Source organism: Orycteropus afer, unplaced genomic scaffold (genome assembly GCF_000298275.1).
Source record: "Orycteropus afer afer isolate SDZICR_OR568_19922 unplaced genomic scaffold, OryAfe1.0 scaffold00101, whole genome shotgun sequence".
Taxonomy (NCBI): domain Eukaryota; kingdom Metazoa; phylum Chordata; class Mammalia; order Tubulidentata; family Orycteropodidae; genus Orycteropus; species Orycteropus afer.
The window spans coordinates 6,935,495-6,960,350 of record NW_006921688.1 but is presented as its reverse complement, the minus strand read 5'-3'; the positions used below and the strand labels follow the sequence as shown (position 1 = coordinate 6,960,350).

At 44.9% G+C, this 24,856-nt stretch overlaps 1 protein-coding gene across 1 annotated transcript in view; it reads left to right on the top strand.

The window, feature by feature from the left end:
* RMND1 (required for meiotic nuclear division 1 homolog) overlaps nt 1-23,933 on the top strand; it is a 48,237-nt gene extending 24,304 nt beyond the window's left edge. Inside the window, exons 6-11 of the mRNA XM_007943210.2 lie at nt 4,193-4,299; nt 9,028-9,092; nt 10,958-11,034; nt 13,816-13,936; nt 23,372-23,488; nt 23,901-23,933. Of these exons, the coding sequence (XP_007941401.1) occupies nt 4,193-4,299; nt 9,028-9,092; nt 10,958-11,034; nt 13,816-13,936; nt 23,372-23,488; nt 23,901-23,933 (520 nt within the window). The remainder of the gene's footprint in view (nt 1-4,192; nt 4,300-9,027; nt 9,093-10,957; nt 11,035-13,815; nt 13,937-23,371; nt 23,489-23,900) is intronic.
* Nucleotides 23,934-24,856: the final 923 nt, after the last annotated feature.

Below are 24,856 nucleotides of genomic sequence, written 5' to 3'. Positions count from 1 at the left end.
GTAAGCAGCTTGTATCAAATGTGGGAAGGCACTGGAGGCAGACTGGGAAGCAGGAGAGGAGACAATTTGTTTATGAACTTGGAGACAGATTTCAAGGAAACTTAGCGTTACAGCTCCAAAGCCTGCATAATGCAGTAACTACTCATGGATAGACATGATTTTTCTAACTTCTCAAGCTACCCACAGATTAAAACAAGTAGAAGAATAACCCCAAATTGGTAGTTTTCTAGGCAGCCTAAAACAGTAAAACAGTATGTCTGCATCAAATTGAGCCTCTCACATTATTGTGGTGAAGTGTTCTATTCGTTAATTGTTTCCCTATCAGTTTTGAGTATAAAAAGGAATAGACAGTTGAACCTGCGGGCTTGGGACCATAGTCACAGGGGACATCAAGCTCAATTGGCATAACATACTATACAAAACATTGTTCCATCTCCTACTTTGGCGAGTAGTGACTGGGATCTTAAAAGCTAGCAAGCTGCCATCTAGATGCAATGATGGGTCTCTCCTCGTCCAGAGCAAAGAAGAATGAAGAAAACCAAAATTCATGGAAACAATTAGTCCTAGTGACTGGTACACCATCCGATCTGCAGCCTATATGACTATGAGACCAGAAGAACTAGATGGTGCCCGGCTACCACTGTCATCCACTTGGAAGGGGATCTATGGAGATCCTTGATAGAGAGGGAGAACAATGTGGACAAAACTCAAAATCATTTGGAGAGAAAAAAAAAAAAAGGTGGGGACCAGGTTTGTTGGTCCGATAGAGCCTGGTGGAACCACTGAGACTATGGCCCCTAGCTACCCTTCAGGTCTGGAATTGAACCCACACCTGTTGTTTCCAGCCAAACAGAAGACAGGCATATGAGCTAAACATTTACCTCGAGTAGATACACTCCTTGGAGAGAACAATCATGGGAGAAAGAAGGGCTGCTTATGCACAGGGAGACAGCTCAGGGCGCAGGAGAGTGTGGAGGGATGGACACTGGGAAGAGGTAACTATGGGGAGGAAGTGGGAGGGGAGCTGTTGCATTGTGGTAAACTGTGGTCAATGACATGAGACAAAGTATATGTGAACTGCTGTATGGAGAGTGAATTTGCTCTGTAAATTTTCACCCAAATCACACACACACACAAAAAAAAGGAATAGACGGCAGGGGTGATCTAAGAGAACCACATGTAGAAATGGGGTGCTGCAGGAAGTTCGAGCTTCTAGCACCAGTCTGAGGTGAGAAGTTCGAGCCTTGAGGACTGGTCTCAGGCAAGGTGTGTGGATTGGCAGTGGATTACCTGCTTCTCCCTTACCCTGTCTCAGCAAGGGAGGAAAAAGGAAGAGAGATGTGAGGGCAGCGGGAGAAAGCAGAACTAGACAGAAAGGTCTCTTTCCTCACGGAGCTACCTGCCTTGTGGAATATTAGGAGGCAAAAATAGGTTCTTAAGAAAGGAGGTAATTCAGCCTATGTGACTACTTGACCAGAAGAGCTAGATGCTGCCTGGTTCACACTTCCAACCACTCAGAGAGGGATCTATGTAGGAGATCCTGGATAGAGTGGGTGAACAATGTGGAACAAAAATCAAAATCATTAAACAAACCAAAAAAAAGGGACCAGGTTTGCTGGTATGATAGAGCCTGGTGGAAGCCCTGAGACTATGACCCCTAGCTGCCCTCCAGGTGTGGAATTGAACCCAGTCCTGTGGCTTCCAGCCAAACAAAAGACAGGCATGTGAGCTGAACATTTACATTAGCTAGATATACTCCTAGGAGTTCTGGTAGCATAATGCCTAAGGCACTTGACTTCTAACCAGAAGGCTGGCAGTTCAAACCCACCAGCCACTCTTCAGATGGAAGGTTGGACAATCTATTTCTGTAGTGATACTGCCTCAGAAACCCAAGGAGGGGTCGCTATGAGTCAGGGCCGACTCAACAGCACATAACAAAAACAACAGATACACTCCTTGGAGAGAACAGTCATGGGAGAATAGGAGGGCTGTGTATTCACAGGGAGACAGCTCGGGGGGCAGGAGTGCATGGAAGGGAAGGACACAGGGAAGAGGTAACTACAGGGAGGAAGGGGGAGGGGAGCTGTTGCTTTGTGAGAAATTGTAATCAATGTCATGAGACAAAGTGTATGTGAGCTGCTGTATGAAAGATGAATTTGCTCTGTAAATTTTCACCCAAAGCACAATAAGAATTAAAAAAAAGAAGAAGAAAATAGTCTATAGAACATTAAAAAAAAAAAAAAAAAAGGAGGTGATAAGGCAGAGCTTTTGGAAAATTTGGAAGAGACTGTGGCCATAGCATGACCAGATGGTGTGACAACTAGTAATCCTGGCTGTTCCTGGTTTCCTGGGGCTGCTGTAACAGAGCACTACACCCTGGGTGCTTACAAGAGAAAATTCATTCTCTCACAGGTCTGGAGGCTGGAAGTTCAAAGTCAAAGTGGCAGCAGGGCCGTGCTCTCTGAAGGGTCTGGGAGAACCTCCTTGTGGTCTCTCCCAGCTCCCAGTGGCAGAGCATTCCTTGCTGTTGGCAGCATCGCTCCAGCCCGTGCGTCTGTCTGCACACGGCTGTGTCCTCTCTGCCATCAGTTCTCCTCTGGCTGTAAAGACACCAGTCAGATTAGTTTGGGGCCCACCCTATTCCAGTATAATCTCATGTTGATTTAACTAACTACATCTACAAAGATGCCACTTCCAAGTTAGGTCACAGTCCCAGGTGCAGTGGTTAGGACTTCAGTGTATCGTTTGGGGGATCGAGACCAGCCCATAGCAGTAGCCAGTGTTGATGAAGTACTCACCATGCACACAGTGCTGCTCCTGTGCTTGCCCTACGTCATTTCATCAGTCATCACAAAAACCCTGTGACACAGTTACAAGCAACTGGCTTTCAGACTAGGTTCAGCAGAATCTTGCCTACAGACACCTGAAAAGTAGGCAGGGGCCTGGGTCCATGCTGGTTGCAGTAGAAAGCAAGGGTGTAAGCCAAACAGAGAGCAAGTGAGGAGTGAATAGAATTTGATCCATCTTATTAATGGTAGGCTGTGTGCTTACAGTTGCCATGAGTCACCTCTGTGCTCTGCTTCCAGGTGAAGCTATGGCTTAATAGGTGCTCACCCTCAACCCACCCACCCACCCACATACACACAAACGCTACCTTACAATCTGTGAAGAGCTAACATCCTCAATACCCAGAGTCCCAGAGTCAGCTGTTTGCTTTCTTGTCAGAAATACAGTCGTGGCGGCTGCCTTGCCTGATGCAGTTGTGATGGGGTCCTGCCTGTGATTCCAGGGACTGGCTGCCTCACTGCATTCTGTGGTGTGGGCCCACCCCACAGAGCATCTGGTCAATTGTACTGTCCGTGTGCTCTTTTCCTCCAGCTCAGTTGTCAGAACGATTGTGCCTCTCAGCACCCCCAGCAGGCCTCCTCTCTGTCTTCCTTTTGGGAAGGCTCCCCTGTATTTTTCTCGTTTACATGTGACCTTTCTGTTGAGAGATTTCCTCCCATCCCCTGGTCCCCGGTGCATTCTGAAGTCCCCCTCATGGACTCCTTAGTTTTTGACAGGGTCCCAGTCTCCCATCTCATCCCCACTGTGTCATTGTGATTTTTAGGTTACATTGTGTACAATTATGGTGCTGTAGTGGTTAAGGCATTTGGCTGCTAACCAGAAGGTCAGCTGTTCAAATCCACCAGCTGCTCCTTGGAAGAAAGATGAGGCAGTCTGTTTCCGTAAGGATTAATAGCCTTGGAAACTCAGTGGGAGTCTCTGTGAGTCAGAATCGGCTTGATGGCATGAGTTTGGTTTTGGTGTTTTGTCAGCATTTTTCACTTAGCATTTTAATGTGAACATTTTTCCTTTCTAGTAAAGACCCTTCTAAAGCACACTTTTAAAAATTGTGTTATGAGGACATACTATGGGTAAACCTTTCACCTGATGAATATTAGTTTTTTTCCTGTTTTTTTTTTTTTTTTTTTAACTATTAAATATATGGTCATCGAAGTTCTTTTGTACACAGATGTTTCTTGTGTCTTTGATTATTTCTTTTAGGATAAATTCCTAGCAATGCCATTATGGGCACCAAAACGGAGGAGAACGTTTATAAGACTCTTGGTACAAATTGCCAAAATGATCTCAGAAGAAATTGAAGTGGTTTTTAAAATTCAGAAGCTTCTTTTTGTTTTCCCTTCTCCAGGGGGCAGTCAAAACTCCACAGAGGGGAAATTAAGTTAAATTCTGAGCTGGATTTAGATGACAGCATCCTGGAGAAGTTTGCCTTCTCAAACGCCCTTTGCCTTTCAGGTAAGTTACGCTGTTTTCATTTCATCCCGGGATGTTTTCACAAGCTACTCAGTGAAACCTTAGCATTCAGTTTGCTTTATTTTCCTCCAACAGGAACAAATAGAATGTGTAATATAAAATAGAGTAGCCGTGTTGAAGTCACTCATTCCTTAGTAACTGTATTGATAGAGTTTACTGTCCAAACATAGTCTTAGGGTTATTATTACTTTGTTTTCCTCTCCTCCCTTATCTCTGTGATTACTGGGCCTATGGAATGCATAGTCCACACAACTCATAGCGACCCTTTGCACAGCAGAACGAAGCACTGCCTGGACCTGTCCCAGCCTCACAATCCTTGCTATACTTGAGTCCATCGTTGCGGCCACTGTGTCAGCCCATCTCATTGAGGGCCTTCCCCTTTTTCATTGACCCTACACTTTACAAGCATGATATCCTTCTCCAAGGAATGGTTCCTTCTGACAACAGTCTGGCCATTCTCACTTCCAGGGAGCATACCAGCTGCACTTCCTCCAGGACAGATTTGTTAGCCCTTTTAGCAGTCCGTGGTAATCTTAGCATTCTTCTCCAAAACCACAACTCAAAAGCATCAACTCTTCTTCGCTCTTCCTTATTCATTGTCCAGCTCCCACGTGCATAAGAGGTGAATGAAAATACAGTGGCTTGGGTTAGGCGTACCTTAGTCTTCAGGGAGATATCTTTACTCTTCATCACTTGAAAGGGTCTTTTGCAGCAGATTTGTCCAATGTAATACATTGTCTTGATGTCTTGACTGCTGCTTCCATTGATTGGTGTTGATTGTAGAACCAAGCAATATGAAATTCTTGACAACTTCAATCTTTTCTCCATCCATCATGAAGCTGTTTACTGGACCATTTGTGAGGATTTTTGTTTTTGTAATATTGAGGTATAATCCATACTGCACACTGTAGTCTTTCTATAAATATTTATTTATTTATTTAAAAAATTTTTATTGTGAAGTGGGTGAAAACTTACAGAGCAAATTCACTTTCCATACAGCACCTCACATACACTTTGTCTCATGACATTGACTACAATTTCCCACAATGCAACAGCTCCCCTCCTACTTCGTCCACATAGTTACCTCTTCCCTGTCAGACTGCAGTCTTTAATCTTCATTAGTAAGTGCTTCAAGTCCTCACTTTCAGCAAAGTTGTGTCATCACCATATCGCAGGTTGTTCATGAGTCTTCCACCAATCCTGAGGCCACGTTTTCTTCATGTAGTCCGCCTTCTCAGATTATTTGCTCAGTATACAAATTGCATAAGTGTGGTGAAAGGAATTAACCCTTCTTGATTTTAAACCATGCAGTATCCCCTTGTTCTGTTTGAACAGCAGCCTCCTGGTCTATGTACAGGTTCCTCATGAGTACAATCAAGTGTTCTGGAATTCCCATTCTTCTCAATGTTATCCATAATTTGTTATGATCCACATAATCAAATGCTTTTGCATAGTCAATAAAATATAAGTAAACATCTTTCTCGTATTCTTTGCTTTGAGCCAAGATCCATCTGACATCAGCAATGATATCCCTCGTTCCTTGTCCTCTTCTGAATCCAGCTTGCATTTCTGGAAGCTCTTTGTCAATATGCTGCTGCAACCGTTTTTGAATTATCTTCAGTAAGATTTTACTTGCATGTGATATTAATGATATTGTTTGATAATTTCCTCATTCTGTGGGTTCACCTTTCTTTGGAATGAGTACAAATATGGATCTCTTCCAGTCAGTTGGCCAGGTAGCTGTCTTCCAAATCTCCTGGCATAGCCAAGTGAATGCCTCCAGCATGGCATCCATTTGTTGAAACATCTCCATGGGTATTCCGTCAATTCCTGGAGCCTTGTTCTTTGCCATTTCCTTCAGTGCAGCTTCAACTTCTTTGTTCAGTACCATTGGTTCTTGATCATATGCCACCTCCTGAAATGGAAGAACATCAACCAGTTCCTTTTGGTACAATGACTCTGTGTATTCCTTCCATCTTCTTTTGATGTTTCTTGCATCATTCAATATTTTACCCATAGAATCTTTCAGTAATCCAACTCGAGGCTTAAATTTTTTCTTTAGTTCTTTCAGCTTGAGAAATGCTGAGCGTGTTCTTCCCTTTTGGTTTTCTAACTCCAGGTCTTTGCACATTTCATTATAATAATTGGCTTTGTCTTCTCAAGCTGCTCTTTGAATTTTTCTGTTCAGCTCTTTTATCTTGTTATTTCTTCCATTTGCTTTAGCTACTCTTTGCTCAAGGGCAAGTTTCAGAGTCTCTTCTGACATCCACTTTGGTCTTTTCTTTCTTTCTTGTGCTTTTAATGATCTCTTGATTTCTTCATAGATGATATTCTTGATGTCATTCCACAGTTCCTCTGGTTTTTGGTCATTGGTCTTCAGTGCATCAAATCTGTTATTTAGATGGTCTCTAAATTCAGGTGGGATATTATCAAGGTTATATTTTGGCTTTTGTGAACTTGTTTTAATTGTCTTCAGCTTCAACTTGAACTTGCATATGAGCAGTTGATGGTCTGTTCCACAGTCTGCTTCTGGCCTTGTTTTGGCCAAAGATACTCAACTTCTCCATTCCCTCTTGCCACAGATGTAGTTAATCTGATTCCTGTGTATTCCATCTGGTGAAGTCCACGTGTATAGCCATTATTCATGTTGTTGACAAAAAGGTATTTGCAATGAATAAGTTCTTGGTCTTGAAAAATTCTGTCATGCAATCTCTAGCATTATTTTTGTCACCAAGGCCTTATTTTCCAACTACTGGTACTCTTCTTTGTTTCCAACTTTTACGTTCCAGTCACCAGTGATAATGAACACACCTTGATTGTATGTTTGGTCAATTTCAGACTGCAGAAGTTGGTAGAAATCTTCAATTTCCTCATCTTTGGCTTTGGTGGTTGGTGCATAAATTTGAATAATAGTCATATTAATGGGTCTTCCTTGTAGGTGTATGGATGTTATCCTATCACTGACAGCATTGTACTTTGGGACAGATCTGGAAACAGTCTTTGTGATGCTGATTGCCACACCATTCTTCTTCAGTTTGTCATTCCTGGCATAGTAGATCACATGGTTGTCGGCTTCAAAATGGCCAAAACCAGTCTATTTCAGCTCACTAATGCCTAGGATATCGATCTTCATGCATTCCATTTTTGACAACTTCCAGTTTCCTAGATTCATACTTTATACATTCCATGTTCCAGTTATTAATGCATGTTTGCAGCTGTTTCTTCCCATTTTGAGTCAGGCCACATCAGCCAGTGGAGGTCCCAAAAGCTTTACTCCATCCATATCATTAAGGTCGTGTCTACTCTGAGGAGGCAGCTCTTCCCCAGTCATTTTGAGTGCCATCCAACCTGATGGGCTCATCTTCCAGCACAATATCAGACAGTGTTTCAGGGCTGTTCATAAAGTTTCTAGTAATATATCAGACAGTGTTTCACTGCTATTCATAAGGTTTTCACTGGCCAATTTTTTGAGAAGTGGATGGTCTCTTCTTTCTTCCGAGTCTCTTAGCCTAGAAGCGCTGCTGAAACCTGCCCACCGTGCGGAACCCTGCTGGCATTTTGCAGCCCTAGTGGTATAATCTGCAGCCTCATAGCAACACGGAAACCACCACAGGATATCAAACTGACAGACAAGTTTGCCTCCCTTAGTAGTTTCTAACCATTCTGTGCCAGCCTCTCCAGGGGCCCAGCCTTAAAATACAGCTGGCCCCAAAGCCAGGCCAAGCAACCCCAAGCCGCATGCTTGCCTTCTCCAGGGCCCGGCCTTAAAATAAAGCCCAGCCCCAAAGCCAGGCCAAGTAGCCCCAAGCCACACACTCGCCTTCTCCAGGGCCCGGCCTTAAAGTAAAGCTGGCCCCAAGGCCAAGCCAAGCAGCCCCAAGCCGTGTGCCCACCATCTTCGGGCCCTGGCCTTAAATCAGTACCAAGAACCAACTGCCCTTGAGCAGACTCTGGCTTTGGTTGCGCCATGTGTGCCAGAGTGGGGCCGCACTTCACAGGCTTTTCAGTGGGCGATATTTTCAGAAAAGATGGCCAAGCCTTTCTTCTGAAGGATCCCTAGGTGGACTCAAACTTCCAGCCTTGCTGCTCGCAAGCCCATAAAACTGGGCACAGGCTGCTGTGTTGGAAAACAAGACTAGTTTTTTGCAGGAATGACACAGAGTCACAGTTGCTTCAAGTTGTTGTGAAGGAACCGTGAGACTGAGTGCAACAGTAGTTGAGGCATTTCCAGTTCTCGTATTCAGAGCTGCTGGCGCCCCTGTCTCCGTTAGGTGCCGGTGAGGCCACCTGGCGAAACCACTTAGGTGGCTTCCGATTCTGGAGCTTCACCCAGAGCCTGAAGGGTGGACGGGTAGCCTGAGAAGCCTTCTCTTGCCTGGTCTGCGGAGCTGCCCAGAGTCACAAGGTGGACCTTCCACATTCTGGTTTCTGAGATGTGAAACTGGAATATCAGGAATCCTGCCCGACACAGCTCTGAATAGATGCAGCATGGCTTGGAAATCTACTCATGTCCCTGTACTTTTTTCCACATTAGTGCTGTCCTTTATAATAATAAGAAGTATTCTAACATTTCAGCTTTAAATATTTAGTACGTTTACCTCTTCCAGTACTGTTGAGATGGCAGTAAAGGTGCTGTGTGGTAAGGCATTTGTATATAAACATGGATATGATCATAGATTAAACTTCATTATCAGTTTTGTTTCCTCTCAGTGAAACTGGCTATTTGGGAAGCATCACTGGATAAGTTTATTGAATCTATTCAGTCTATTCCAGAGGTACGTATATCAATTTTATGCTGTTTTGAAAGATTGATTTCTATTTGGGGAAAAATACAAAGTTTTCAGTACATACAATAATGCAGTTAGGCGTACAACAAAATCATGATAACCACTAGGGAAGCTGCACTAAATTTCAGCAAAAAAGAACTTCTATTACTTATAAAATATTCTATTTCTTGTTCTAGAAAAAGGGGACTTCTGGTGGCATAGTGCCTAGGGCATTTGAGTGGTAATCAGAAGGCTGGTGGTTCAAACCCGCCAGGCACTCCTCGGAAGGAAGATTGGGCAATCTACTTCCGTAGAAATACCTCCTCAGAAACCCAAGCAAGGGGGTCAGTATGAGTCAGATTCGGTTTTTGATTTTTTTTGGTGGGGGGTGCTTTGGTATTCTAGAAAGTTAAAAAAAAGATGAATAAAATGAGAAAACTCATATTGAGGTTTTTTTTTTTTTTTTTTACTTTTAGAAGTTTGAATCTAGTTGTTTAGAATCTAGTTATTTTCTCTCATAGTATAATATTTTTAATGTAACTAAATAAAAAGAAAAAAAGTGAACTGTTTCCTGTGAGGAGATTATGACCATGTTTCTTGCTTTTAAAAGATGTTTGGCTAAAGTGTGAGAAAAATAGTAGCATAAAAAAAGCATTCAAAAGTATGTTAAAATTTCAGAATACATTAAAAATAATCACTGTAATTAATTTTGTTTTTACTGTGAAAAAATATTCTAATTATATTTGAGAAAAGAGTCCCTGCTTTTCTGATAAGCGATTAGGAATGCATATGGAAATAATAATCCAAGAACGGGGCATCAGGTCTGGAGGAAAACTCATTAACCACCTATGATAGGCAGATGACACTTTGGTTGCTGAAAGTGAGGATGACTTGAAACACTTACTGATGAAGATTGAAGACTTCAATCTGCAGTATGGAGTAAATCTCAATATAAAGAAAACGAAAATCCTCACAACTGGACCAATAAGCAGCATCATAATAAATGGAGAAAAGATTGAAGTTGTCAAGGACTTCATATTACTTGGTTCCACAATCAACACAAATGGAAGCAGCAGTCAGGACATCAGACGACGTATTGCTTTGGGCATATATTCTGCAAAAGACCTCTTTCAAGTGATGAGGAGCAAGGATGTCACTTTGAAGACTAAGGTGTGGCTAACCCAAGCCATGGTATTTTCAGTTGCCTCATATGCATGTGAGAGCTGGACAATGAATAAGGAAGACTGAAGAAGAGTTGATGCTTTTCAGTTGTGTTGGCAAAGAATTCTGAAGGTACCGTGGACTGCTAAAAGAACTAACAAGTGTGTCCTGGAAAAAGTGCAGCTGGAATGCTCCTTGGAAGCGAGAATGGCCAGACTTCATCTCACCTACTTTGGCCATGTTGTCAGAAAGGGACCATTCCCTGGAGAAGGATGTCATGCTTGGTAAGGTGGAGGGTCAACAAAAGAGGGGAAAGTCCTCAACAAGGTGGATTGACACTGGCTGCAATGATGGGCTCAGGGATGGCATTGGTCGTGGAGTTGTCACAGGACTGGGCAGTGCTTCGTTCTGTTGTACATAAGGTCACTGTGAGTCGAGACAACTCGACAGCACTAAACAACAACATGGAAATGCTGATGAGAAGGGAAATAAAAAAGGAACATAAAATACCTGATAAGGTTTTGAAATCCTAGGGCAAGTTAAGACAGGCAGCGGGGAGATGGTCATCCGGGAGATGGTATTTAGGTGGAATTAAAATTATGCCACTGCAGAATTTGCTTTATGCTCCTATCCTATTACGGATTGGATATATTTTCTTTAAAAAGAAATTGTTTTAAAAAATTGTTTTTTTGTTTTGTTTTATTTTTAAATAGGCTTTAAAAGCTGGGAAGAAAGTGAAACTATCTCATGAAGAAGTTATGCAGAAAATGGGTGAACTCTTTGCTCTGAGGTAAAAATTTCTCTAAATACAGTATTTCATAAATGTCATATTCTCAAGAGAAAACTCCTCTTGCTGTCTAGTGAAGAGGAGGCATTGCATCTTTATGGGAACGGCAGCCACTTCCCCATCATGGATTTTAAGCAAGCAGAACTCTATGAGAAGGGTTGAGTTACAGTAGGACTAATTAGAGGTCATAATTAGCCTGCATCAGGCAGCACAGTAGGTAATCTTTGATGTTAGAAAGCTATGTTCCAGTCCTGTAGAATGGGAATTCTCAGAAGAAATCTCTCTCTACATCAGAATGCTAAATAGGCCCCAGTGACTCCAGGAAGGTTATGTACATGTTTCACTGAGTGTGGGAGACTGTAAGAAACAGCAGGAAAGGGGAAGTGCTCCCAATTAAACAGTGCCGCGGTGCTTTTGACCACAGAGTTCCAATGCCACACCTTCTGAAATCACTCTGTTAGTCTCATCTAGACATGGACTCTGTCACATTGCTATTCGGGCCACGTGACAAGGACAGCACAAGGGAAACCAATGGCCTCAGGCAATGATGACTGTCGTGGTCTCCTAGGGCTGCCACAACAAAATACCGCAGTCATGGCTTTAAAGAACAGAACTGCATTTTCTTGGTTTGCCTCAAGGTGCCAGCAGGCCTGTGGTGTTCCTCGGTCTGCTCTGGGGAAGATCTTTCCTCGTCTCTGGCAGTGTCGGTAGCCCGGGGTGTGCTTCTCAGAGTTCTTTGGCTCGCAGACGGATCTCACATGCCCTCTTCCTTCCGTGTGTGACTCTGTGTCCCTGTCTGCCCTCTTTTATAAGAAGCTACTCAGAAGTGATTAGGATCGGGACCCACCCCACTCAGCCGCGACCTCATTTAATTTCACCAGTGATGCCTGCCGAGGAAAGCCCTCCCCCCACACAAGGCCACACTCACCCTGTAGGGTGAGGACTTCAGGGTAGCTGTCTGGAGGACACAGTTCAGTCCACAGCCACCCTAATCAAGCTGCCACCTCTGAGACACCTCGATTTTCAGATGCCTCTCATTTTCAGAGAGGCTAAAACGTCAACAACTGTGTCTTAGATTTGAGGAAATGCAGTAAGGCGTCTTTTAAGATAAGTATCTGAACAGGTTTCCTGGGTATTTGTACTCCACCCAGGATGCATGGAATGAGACGTCCTGAGTGTTGGTGTTGGTCTCACGAGGGAGCCTGTTCAGCGTCTCATCTCTTGAAAACCATGCAGTCAACTACCAGAGTCAGCCATTACCTCAGAGTAGTTTTTCCCTATTCTCCTCAGATGCTTTCCCTGGAGAGGAGACGTCTCCAGCATTTCAGCCTCTCTGCTTTTCTCATAGTTCAGGGGACCTCATTCAGGGCACAAACCAAAATAAACAGCCCATTCTTCAGGAATACCTCTTTTCCCAGAAACTTAACCCCTGGAATTCTCTGAGAAGTAGGGTGGAGAAAGTGTTCTCCTGTCCCTTAGTGATGCCAGCAGAATAGGATAGAAAAACCCAAGCCAACCCACTGCCATGGGTGACTCTGACTCCTAGTGACTGTATAGCACAGAGGAGAACTGCCCCCGCAGGGTCTCCAAGGCTGTAATCTTAATGGAAGCAGACTGCTTCATCTTTCTCCAATGGAGCAGCTGCTGGATTTGAGCCGCTGACCTGGCTAGCAGCTAAATGTGTTAACCACTGTACCACCAGAACTCCGAGAATAGGTTGTAGCAATTTACAGTTCTCAAACCTCAGGAAGTTAGGACTACATAGACATCAGTTGGTGTCTAGTTTTTATCAAGGTCTGCTTTTCTAACCCTTAGTTTCATACCTTTACAATAAAAGTGCTTTCATGTTATTAAAAGAAATGTGGTAAAGCTGTGAATAGAAACAGAACAAGTTGTATTACCTGCCAGATTAAGTCACAAATTATGTGTGGTATGATCCCACTTATATAAACAAAAAAATTCCTGTTTATCTTGAGATGAATTCATATACACATACATGTGCATGTGTGCACACAGGCATGTATGCATAAGAAAGTATCTGGAAGGACACACCGAACTGTTCACAGGCTGCCCCTTGGGGAGATGAGGGATTTGAGCTGGGCGATGGGGTAAGGACTACCACTGTGGTTCTGAATCCTTCTCTACGGCATTTTCTTTTTATAGTGAGGCTATTTGTATGCTGTTTTTGTAACTTAAATTTTTATTCAATTAAATTTTCTAAAAGTCAGCCTAGACTTCTTGTGTAAAAAAGGTAGACGATAAGAGTGTGTGTTTAAGTGTGTATTTGCTCAACCAGTGTTTGCATAAAGGAACACTGGAAGGATTCCGAACAGACTAGTGATGGCGGTTGTAGGGAGGGGAGAAAGGGAGAGACCAGGACAGGAGTTTAACAAAGGTTGTCCATTTTTACCTCTTTAGTATCTTTTTCATTTTGAAGCCATGTGATTGTATTAGCTATCTCCTCAGAACATGTGTGTGTATGTATGCGTGTGTATCATCAAATTGATTATCGAAAAAAACACGCTTAGATACTGCGAACAAAATGAGAGGGGTTTCTTTTTTTCTGTCTACTTCATAGATGATATTGATATCATAGATTGAATTAATTGAGAATTTTGAGGTTCTCTTGTAAATTTTCTTCTTGGCATGTTTCTCAGAAGTATTACAAAGGTCAGCATTAAAAATAAGTTTTTGTAACGCACCATGTAGAAATAAAATACAACAGAAACTGATTTTTTGACTCAAGCTGGAAATAAAATTGTTTTCATTTTTCCTTTTTTGAAGACATCGTATAAACTTGAGTTCAGACTTCCTGATCACTCCTGATTTCTACTGGGACAGAGAGAACCTGGAAGAGCTCTACGATAAAACCTGTCAGTTCCTCAGCATTGCCCGTAGAGTGAAGGTATGTGTTTGCACCTTTGCTGAGAGAGAGAGACACGTGGTGCCAATAGTGCATGTAACTGTGAAGATCAGTGTTTTGAATGGAAGTAAACATGTGTAGCTTGTTTGGTTTAATCAGATCTCTTTAGATGAGCCTTTCCCCTTCTCCTGTACAGTTTTCAAATTTTTATTTCAAGGATTCCTCTGATACTTGCTTGTCAGACTGGGTAAGATTGGTGAGAGTTTGGAGCAGGGCTTCGAACCGTTTCTGACACTGGAATGGACCCGAATTTTTAAATGTGGGTGAACTGGGATGCTAACAAAGCCCTGCTGGAAACTGAACGTCCCTCTTAGAAAACAAGGGCAGTGTCGCACACGTCGTATGGCAGCTAGATCTCTTTACTAGCTGGGTTGAAACTGGCTCGAAGATGGCAGTCGGCTGCACCACTTTGAATATGCAGTGCTGTCCACAGTCCTGCCAGTGACCCATGTCACACATCAGGCTCCTGACAGGGCTCACCATGCCTCTTCTGAGGCTCCCAGCCTAGGGCTTTGACTCGCTGGTTTTCCGTTCTGCTTGGTGTTCTGAATCACCCACATTTTTAAACTTCAGGTCTGTTCCAATGTCATGTTGTCAGCCATGAGTGCATTAGTTCAAAGCCCTGGTTTGGAAACCAAGTGGTCTGTTAGAAAGTTCTTGTCAAGTTTTAAGCAAGAGTTTACGGGGTCCTGAACCATGATGGTAAGAATGAGAATAGAAATGCATTTTAAAAAGAATCATTTAAGATGAGGCAAGTGATTGGTAATAGGAGGTCAGAGAGGGAAGAGTAAAGGTGTTTGCCTGTAGGTGACAGGTGGAAAGGGGGCACAACAGAGTGTCAGAAAGGGCAAAGGTAATGAGCTGAATGTAAGACATGTCAAGACTAGGGTTGCAGCAAGACTGCCCACTGGAACTATTCCGAAGGCCTTTGGAATTTGGAAGTGGGGAAGCAAAGTTGAGAAGACATCTGTTTCAGGAAATATGGAGGGTGTAATGATGGAGGTAGACCAGTAGACCACATTAGGAAAGAGGCATAGATTTGTGTAACCATATAAGCAAGATACAAAACCACAAAGCTCTCCCGCATGTGACCCCTTTATAGTGATGCTGAACCTCTCTTCCCCTGCCATTCCCAGTGCCTGGCAGTGAATGATCTGTTCACCATCTCTACAGTTTTGTCACTTTGAGGATGTTTTATAAATAGAATCATACAGCGTGTGACTTTTGAGACTGGCTTTTCTGCCCTCCCCCCCAGCGTAATGCCCTTGAGACGCATCCAAGTTGTGTGTATCAGTGTCCGCCCTCCAGCGGGTTGCTTGAACATTTTGTAGACTTCTCCTTTGATTTCTCTGGATTGTCTGTGAGTGCATCTCCTAAATCATCATTTAGGGTGATTTCGTGATGGTTACTGACCAGTCTACTGGTTTTGACATTTTACAAGATTAAGTGAAGTACAGAAACCTGCCTTCCCTTCCCATTTCCCCCATTTACAGTTTCATTGCTTAAAATATTTCCTCTGCAAACACTGAGAACTGCATCAGGCAGCGCCATAATTATAATTGCTTCAACTTAGAAATCAAATCACAAAAGAAGGAAAATCTTTTGTGTCTGCCTAGGTTTTTATTCTTCCTTTTGTTCTTTTTTTCCTTCCTCGTGTGTTCTAAGATTTTTCTAATTACTTTCTTTTTCTAGAAAATTTTCAGCTATTCTTTTAGGGCTTCTGGTCATGAGGTACCACCCCAAAACTTTAAGATGCTCTAAAAATGTTTCAGAATTATTTTTTTCAATTAAGAAAATAGTAGTTTTCTTGAGAAATTCACTTGCAGCTTATCCCATGAAGACGATCACCTTAAATTATTAAGTTCTTAAACTAAATCTGATTTACCTTTCATACCTTAAATTTAGCTTTAGGAATATCCAACAGTGCCTAAAAATCCTCTTTAATTTTTCCCCAGGAGCCGAAATTCAAGATTCCTTTAAATTATCTTTACAAATTAAATTATTTCTTCCACATCTTTAATGGATTCTGTGTTAGGAACTGGGGCAGAATAGCTAAAAGTAGAAGTAGCAATATGTTAGGGAAAAAGAGGGAGTTATATGAAATTGGAGCTACACTCTTGAGATTACCCCCTCTCCTTTCTTAAAACACAGTAGAGAAAGAAAATGCTTTCCTCCCAAATATATGGTGAAATGTGCCAGAAAGACAAAAGAAGTGATCTGATACAAGGGCCTGGAGGGTCAGGTATGTGGATAGGAACCTAGGAGAGATCAGTGCTTGCCTTAAGCATGACAGCCACATGCATTTGGACGACATTTCACTTTCTATATTTGCAAATTATGTTTCTGAAAACTCATAAAATAAGTAAAATCTTTGAGTGTCTAAATTCCTTTGGCATCTGACAAATTCCATGGAACTCTTCTATGTCCCACTGACTTTGTCTTCCCAATGTCAAGCCAAAGCAAAGCAAAGCAAAGCAAATGTCCTCATTGCGGGTCACCCCTTCAGACTCTATTAACCTTAGATGCCCATAGCTAGGTCAGAGGTCACAGATTAAGAGGACATCATCCTTTGGACTGCCAGATAAGCAGATGCCAGACCCAAGTTTGAGGGGTCCACATGAGACCCCAACCTTCTGACCTGCAGCCACCCATTTGGGGCTGGCTTCCCAGTACCCCCTCAGGATGCCAACCATAAGCTCAGGAGTCTACACCACACTCCTCCTTTCTGAACTGCTAACTGCTGCTGCCCCGTTGGGTTTGGTGATTTGCTGGAATGGCTAGCAGAATGCAGAGAGTGCACTTAAGGCTGCAGATTCATTATCGCCAAAAAGGATTCAAATGAAGAGAGATGCTTAGAGCAAAGTCTGGAAGGGTTTCAAACAAGGAGCTTTCATGTCCCAAGGGAGTGCACCCTCCCAAGAGCAGATGTTCTCGCTAACCAGGAAGCTCTCAGCCTCCGTGTTCGGGGTTTTTATCAGTCTATCTTTGTTCTGGTTCCCTAGTGCCGTTCTGACAGGAATACACCACAAATGGGATGGCCTTAACTAACAGGAGTTTATTCTGACAGTTTGGAGACTTTCAGTCCATATTCAAAGTACCAGGCTCTAGGGGCTGGGTGAAAGCCCCTCAACCTTGGGGTCCAGCTCTGCCTCCTGCTCCCGGCCCACTGGAGCTAGAGGCGTTTCTTCACTCAGACAGCTGCTGGCTGCTGTGGCTGAGAAGCCCCAAGATTGACAAGTAAAAAGGCACAGTCCCGATGTTACCAAACCACATGGCAGGCCATTAACTTAAGTCCATTTTAAGTCCCAAGGTCGGCAGAGCATAGCAGGCTGCTGAGCAATGACACAGCTACATGCAGGGTCCAAGCGTGCCATAGGCCAGAGACCATTCCCAAGGCTTCTCCTTATATACAGGAAGCAGACCACGTCCCAAAGGCAGCTACTCAGCTGCTTGTGGTAGAGCCCACCATGGAGCTAATTGCCAGTCTAATCATGGGGAACAACTACCACCAGCTGCCCAGCCACTCAACCAGGCCCAGCCAAGTTGACACGCAAACATAACTACGACAGTCTTGCATGATAGACTAAATCATACTTCCTGAGGCTAGTTGATATCCTCCTTCCAGGAGAGTCTTTTCTGGGCTGCCTAGCTCCTGCTCACTAGCACACCTTCCCAGGTGTGGCCAGGAAGTCTCAGACTAAGGCACCCAATTACTTCAAGGGTTATTTCTCTGAAGCCAAAGACACAGTCTACATTACTTCAAGTAAAACTAGCTCCTTTACCCCACAGCCTTCTAGATGTTTCCAGTTGCTTACCAAATCTCACAGAACCTCCAGATTTCCTGTCTGGGAGAATCCTCTTTAGAATGACCTGCATCAGTCCCATTGGAGCATAAGCTCTGTGGGGTCAGGAGCTGTGGTCATTTCTTCCCTGCTCTGCTCCCAGTTCCTGGCAAACACCTCACACGTGGTAGAATCAGTCAGTGACTGAAGCTCATTGTTTTCTCCCATAAAATATTGACCCTCCTTTAGTCTCTGTTTCAGTTAGTGAAGCCGCATCTACCTAGTCCCTCAACCAGAAGACTTGAAAGTCATCTTGGCTTCCTCTTTCTGCTTCACCCTTCATATCCAGTCACCCACACTGTCTTCATTTTCTCCTGAGTATCCCTCCCTCTTTGACAACTGTTCATTGAAAGTATGCATGGTGAGGGAAACGGGAGGACGCCACACTAACCCCCCCCTCAGACCAAGACTAACCAGACCCGCTGCCAGTGAGTCGATTCTGACTCATCGCAACCCCGCTGGGTCTCTGAGGTGATAAATCTCCATGTTGCCCTGTCTTCCTTCCCCTGCCTTCGGGCTTCCCAAAGTAGGCCTCCCCTTCTTTCACCTGGGCTTTTCGCACACCTTCACCATCTCCAGCTGCTCCACTGACCCCGTTTCTAATTCCTCCTGTACCCTTTGGCCAGAAGAGAGAGACATGTTTGTCTTGGTCATCATTCGTTTTCCTCTGCCCAGCACAGTAAATAGTAAAGGTTTGAATTCGGAGTGAAATAGTCCCTATTACCCGAGAATAGGGAGCTCTGGTGGCATAGTGCCTAAGGCATTTGACTGCTAACCAGACCTGAGAATAAAATTAAGCATGGTGTATGAGTTTCTTATTGCTGTAATAAATATTACTACAATCTGTACGTCAGAAAGAGCAGCTCTTGTGATCCAGTGCCTAAGGCATCTGACTGCTAGCCAGAAGGTTGGAGGTTCAAACCCACCAGCCACTCCATGGAAGGAAGACAGGCAATCTACTTCTGTAAAGATTTACCGCCTCAGAAACCCAGTGGGGGTTGCTATGAATTGGAATCAACTCAGTGTCAATGGGTTTGGTTTTGGGGGTTAGGTCAGAAGGCTGACATGAGCTGAGGTCAGGGTGCCAGCAGGCTGTGTTCCTTTTTGAAGTCTCGAGGTAGGGCCTCTTTCCCTGCCTTTTCCAGCCTCCAGAGCAGCCCACGTTTCTGGGCTCGTGGCCCCTTCCATCTACCAAAGTGGGTGGAGGTGACCTCACATTGCATCACTCTGCCCTCCTCCACTTTTAAGGACCCACCCAAGGAATCTAGGATTAGCTCCCTACTTAAGGTTGATTAACACATTAATTTCATATTCAGTCTTAATTCCCCTTTGCCATGTAACCCAACAGCGTGTTCACAGGTTCCAGGGACTGGGACAACGCAATGCAACCTTTGCCGAGGAGTCGGATCCGACTCACAGCGACCCCTCCTTGGGTTGCCAAGACGGTATCACTACGGAAGTAGATTGCCCAACCTTCCTTCCGAGGAGTGGCTGGTGGGTTTGAACCGCCAGCCTTCTGGTTAGCAGTCAGATGCCTTAGGCACTGTGCCACCAGAGCTCCTAATTGGGACACAAGCACTTTCCGCCCACCACACACAGTGCAGTGCCTCTCTCAAGCTGGTACCAGCTTACCTTTTTAACCTCATTTCCTGTTTCCCACGCTCCAGCTGTACCTGCCGCCATGCCGTTTCCTCTGCTCCAAATGCTCTCTCCTCTGCACTCCCACACTCCCCCTCAGCTTTTCTTCCTGGCAGCAGCCTATTTAAAGCCTAATTCACGTTTCCCAGCTTGGTGACACTGGCTGCCTTTCCTGCTTCCTCCATGTGCCTGTCACACCTTTCATGAAGCCATAGCTCAGGGACTGTGAAGCCTGCACTAGTCAGGACCTGCTGGCCGGCACTTGACTGAGGAGAGCAGGTGGGAAGTGCTCGGGGAATGTGACTCACACACCCAGACAGTCACGGGACGGGGTCTCTCTTCAGCATCTTCTCGCCTCTTCCTTTCCATCTCAGTGGTCTTCTCACGAAGCAGGGAGAACAGGGATGGGGACGAGGAGAACCCCAGGCTTTCAGCTCACCCTGGAAACTTCAGTGCATGAAAGGCGTTTCCTACCTCCCTTTGGGAGCTCTGGTGGCATAGTGCCTAAGGCCTTTGACTGCTGACCAGAAGGCCACTCCCCGGAAGGAAGGTGGGGTGATCTACTTCCATAGCGATGCTGCTTCGGAAACCCAAGGAGCGGTCATTAGGAGTCGGACCTGAGCCGACGGCAGTGAGAGAGAAAGGCCTCCCTTTACTTTAAGATGTGACTCTAATTAACATGACTTGGGGCCTGTTCCCAAGCTTTGGTCAGTCTTGTGCTAAGAGAACTAGCCATTGTGGTTGGTGTCTGTTTGCTAGTGCTGAACTCAGAGATATAGCACCAGCAGGTGGCTTTAAAGAAGAGAAATCTGTCGCCTCACGGTTCTGGAGACCAGAAGTCCAAATCAGAGTCACCAGCCATGTCAGTTCTTTCTGTGGACTCTACTAATTTCTGGTGTTGGTTGAAGATTCTCCGCCTCCTTTGCTAGTAGACAGGTCCTCACACAGTGTCTGTAGTTGCTCTCTCTGTGTGTCTGTAACTAAGAGGTGATTAGGTTTAGGACCCTAGACTACACTTAAGACCTCATAACCAACAAAAGAAAACCCCGTTTCCAGATGGGGTCATATTTACAGGTGCAAGGTCAGGATGTCAGCACCTTCTGGGAAGACACATTCAGTTGTGGCCACACCTGGGTTTTGCCCCGCCCCATTGACACGCTAGGCTTCTGAGGTAGGGCAGGGCAGAGGGATGTCAGGTAGGTGTTGGTACCATGATGGGCAGTATCATGGGGTTGTAAACAGTGGGAAAGGAGTTCCCTAAAAAGAAGGGGGGCAGGAGGAAAGGGTGCTGAGCAGACAGACATGACGTCAACAAGGCAGAATGAAGTAAGCACTAAAGTAGGGACAACAGATGCTGTGAGAGCACTGAGCAAAAGCAGGAGGTGGCGGGGGAGTGACACAGGCTGAGCCTCGGGGTTGCGGGGCCAGCACTGGGAGTGGCTGCACTCGAGATGGCTTCCTTTGTGGAGAAGGCAGTGGGGGAGCATCCTGGACAAACCTCAGCTGGTTTGTTTTTTGGGGGGCAACTGAAATTCCCAGGCAGGATGGAAGCAAGCAGGCAGGAATAAGTGGTAAGCGGGTACCAGGTCAAGACCCCTTCTGGCTGAGGAACTGCTGAGGGGCTGGGGTGCCGAGTGGAGACCATGTGCCCCTTCCCTGGTGACTTAGGAGAGGGACAGGCGCTAACAAGGTGCCAGCTTCATTTAAGGAAAGCTGAATCCAAGGGGCTGGTAGGAAACCCAACGTTTCCTAAGCAGTGAGAAATCAGTCAGAGGAAGGTTCAGGCTTGGCACTGGGGTTGTGATGTCAAAACTGAGTTGTTAACTCAGTGAAAGTCTTTCCCAAAGTGTAGGCTGTTGTGGTTGTTACGTGCCATCGAGTAGTGTCTCACTCATAGCGACCCCTCCTTGGGTTTCTGAGGCAGTATCACTACGGAAGTAGATTGCCCAGTCTTCCTTCCGAGGAGTGGCTGGTGGGTCTGAACCGCCAGCCTTCTGGTTAACAGTCAAGTGCCTTAGACACTACACCACCAGAGCTCCCAAAGTGTGGGCTAGTACACAGGAAGTGCAGGCCAATTCAGGTGATAGGTGAACCTGGAACCAAACAATGCTGAAGCATTGGGCAGGTGACATTTCTGTCCTTGATGACCACCTAGGAGGAGTCTGTGGGCGTTGCCCAGCCTGATGGTGCCCGGCTTCGTGCAGGCAACACACACTGCTTCTCTTTATGTGGCAGTGAGTTTTCTTGTAAAATAAACATTTCTAAGCTCTGGTAGCATAGTGGCTAAGACACTTGCCTGCTAACCAGACGGCTGGCGGTTCAAACCCACCAGCCACTCCTCGGAAGGAAGGTTGGGCAATCCTACTTCCGTAGTGATACTGCCTCGGAAACCCAAGGAGGGGTCGCTATGAGTCAGGTTTGACTCGACGGCACATAACAACAACAACAACAAGAAGTCAAGTCTGTGGGAAATTAAGCACTATGACTGGTGCCCTTACATTACGGAAACGACAGTGGTGGGATGCCGATGACTGAGGTGTAGGAAGCACCTCGGAAACGAGACGCAGACGTGGGATGGAATCATGCAAGGGGTGCAGAGCCGGAGAAGAGCCATGAGGCCTGGCTTCCGGAGATGCCACCTAACGGCCAGGGGAGGGGAAGGGTGTGGTGGTCACAGGTGGAACTCTTCAGTCTTAGAGGAGGAAAAGCCAAAGGACTGTGCCTTCGAGGTGTTGTCAAACGCTTGGGTAAACTGAGGTTAGAACCAGGATGTTAGGTTTCACAATTAGGAGGCTTTGGAAGTTTCAGGGGAGTTAAGTAATATATGCGCATTATCCATCCTTTAGTCAGGGTTGAAGGTAAATGCAGGAGGGTTGGGTCAGTAGCTTGGAAAGAAGCAAGCTTAAAGGTTTAGTAAGTTTATTGACAAGGTCAGGGAGCCAGTGGGAATAGAAAAAGGGAAGGAGTGGGGAGGGCAGAGGAAAATGGAGGAAGCAAAGAGGCAGTGTTCTTAACATTCACACGTCAGCTTCTAGAGTGGCACGGCATCTGCGATCATAGGGGCTTGGAGGGTGATGTGTTATCTGTGTGGCCCACGGTCTTACCCTCATGAGAAAGGCAGTTTACCGTTCTGCAGAATCACGGTGAGCGCGCTGCACCCACACACTGCGTCTTTCCCTGCATGTGCATCTGCTACGCTGCCGCCAGTGGCCTGTCTGTCATCTTTACCAACCAAACCTGAACCTTTAAGTACACCCAGATGTAATCAGGGAATCAAACTATGTTTTTGAAATTGTTTCCGGACTCCAGTTTCCAGAGGAAGGTGAAATAGGGAGAGATTAAGGAGATATAACTTGTTAGTAGTGTTATTTAAGTTTTAAATTAAAAGATGCTGTTTCCTCTGAACCCCTTCACCCAGCTTGTGAGGTTTAACAGTCTTTGCAGTTTAGCATTTAAAGCAGCGCCATCTAGTGGAGAGTGTGCGCCAGGGCACGGTTGTTAGTGTCGGGGTTTTTGACGCATTAGCCGTACTTGTTCGTAGTAAAAGGCGATCGTTTCTGTCATCTTTCTAACCAACCAGTTGCCACTGAGTCAATTGTGACTTCAAGTGCGCAGTAAGAATCAGGTTTCAAGTGCGTTAACTGCCAAAAATCCAAGATCGGCTACCAAAAAACCAGAACTCGGCCTCTTTCTTTAGAGCTTTAGTCAGAATCTCACAAGAGCTCTGAACGTAGGGTAGTTCTCATAGTTACTCCTGTGTGGCGTTGTGTATCGGTGGGTGGAGCCACAAGAAGTTGGGGAGAGGCGGGGGGGGGCGGAAGTAACATGATTTTCACTGTCTACCTACCTAAACTTAGAATTCTGCAGTATGTGACCGTATCTTGTAACAAATTTAAAATACACAACCAGGAGGCCGCCTCCGCCTTTCCTCACACAGGTCATGAATGAAAAGCTTCAGCACTGCACGGAACTGACGGATCTCATGCGGAACCACCTGACTGAGAAGAGGGCCCTGCGCCTGGAGTGGATGATCGTCGTCCTCATCACCATAGAGGTGCCGGGGGGCGGGGCTTCCCCAGGGCCCTCCCCTACACGTAGATGCTCTGAGAGTGACCAATCTGGGAGAAGTAACTGTTAGCAGCACCAACAAGCGTGGTTCTAATTACCAGACAGGCTCTTTGAAGTGCGGTTATTTGAAGAACTATGTATGTCTCACCAGTGCACAGTCAGTGTAACTTTGGGAGCGGTTCCACATCTCGAGAGGTAGCACCTGGGAAAGACTAGCTGCACTTATGTAGGGTGTAGCCCAGCACCGAGTCTCTCCGACCCACGGCCTGCCGGTGGGGAAGGGCAAACAGCTACTTATTTTAGGAGCATTTGCCAATTAGTGTCTCGGAAGAGTCATTTTATTGTAGCAGTCATTTGTTTGCCGTGAAATTGATCCTTCTCACTTTTCATTCCTTAAGGTCCTGTTCGAACTGGGACGGGTATTTTTCTGATCAAGTGACAGTGAGAGGAAAGTGCCATTGCAAGATGCACTGGACCGCCACAGTCCAGAACCAGCGTCCACGGTCAGGCCGTCTTCATAGACTGACTAGGTCCATGTAAGAGATGAAATAGGTACTTAATTCTGAAATCAATCGTTAGTGATCTTTTTCAGCACCTAAATATACTGTTGCTTGAATAAAAATCATGAACCATTTGGGTAATACTGGCATTTCTAAAGGAAAATTTCAGGTTAAAGAACTTTGACCAACTTTAGCTTCAAGGAAATCTAGAATACTTCTCAAAGCCAAAAAGGCTGGCATTTTGGACCCATTCCTTAACCTTCCCCCAGGGATCCCAGCCATGGCTCTGGATAGGAAGGAACCCCATGAGAACTCACAAGTGTTGACACAAATATATTAAATACCACATGTTCTAATGGCAGAAGTGGATTTTATATCATTTGTGGAAGAACTGGAGTGTGGCTTCTCCCTGAAGTTGGCCTTTGATTAACTTTCCTTCCTCTCACTCATCAAATTTTCCCAAATACACATTTTGTTTTGCACATACTTTTGGGAGCTGAGGGAGTACCACTTGTATACTTATCATCTAGAATCAACAATAATCACTTTAAAAAAAAAAAAAAAAAGCCAGGTCTTGTTTTACATTCATTCTACACACACATGCCCCTTGCCCCATACCTCTCCCCACCATGATGGATTGAAGGGTATGTTGTTTTTCCCTTTCATGCATGTGTGTGTATTCATGAACACAGTACTTTGTTCTAAAATGCAAGTTGTTCTGCAGCTTCCTTAACTGCTACCTAGTATTTCACCAAGACCATACTCATCTTAGTTACCCCATATTCTTTATGGATATTCATGTCTGTCTGCTATAATGATGCTAAGGTGAGCACATCCTTGTGTGTATTTCAGCA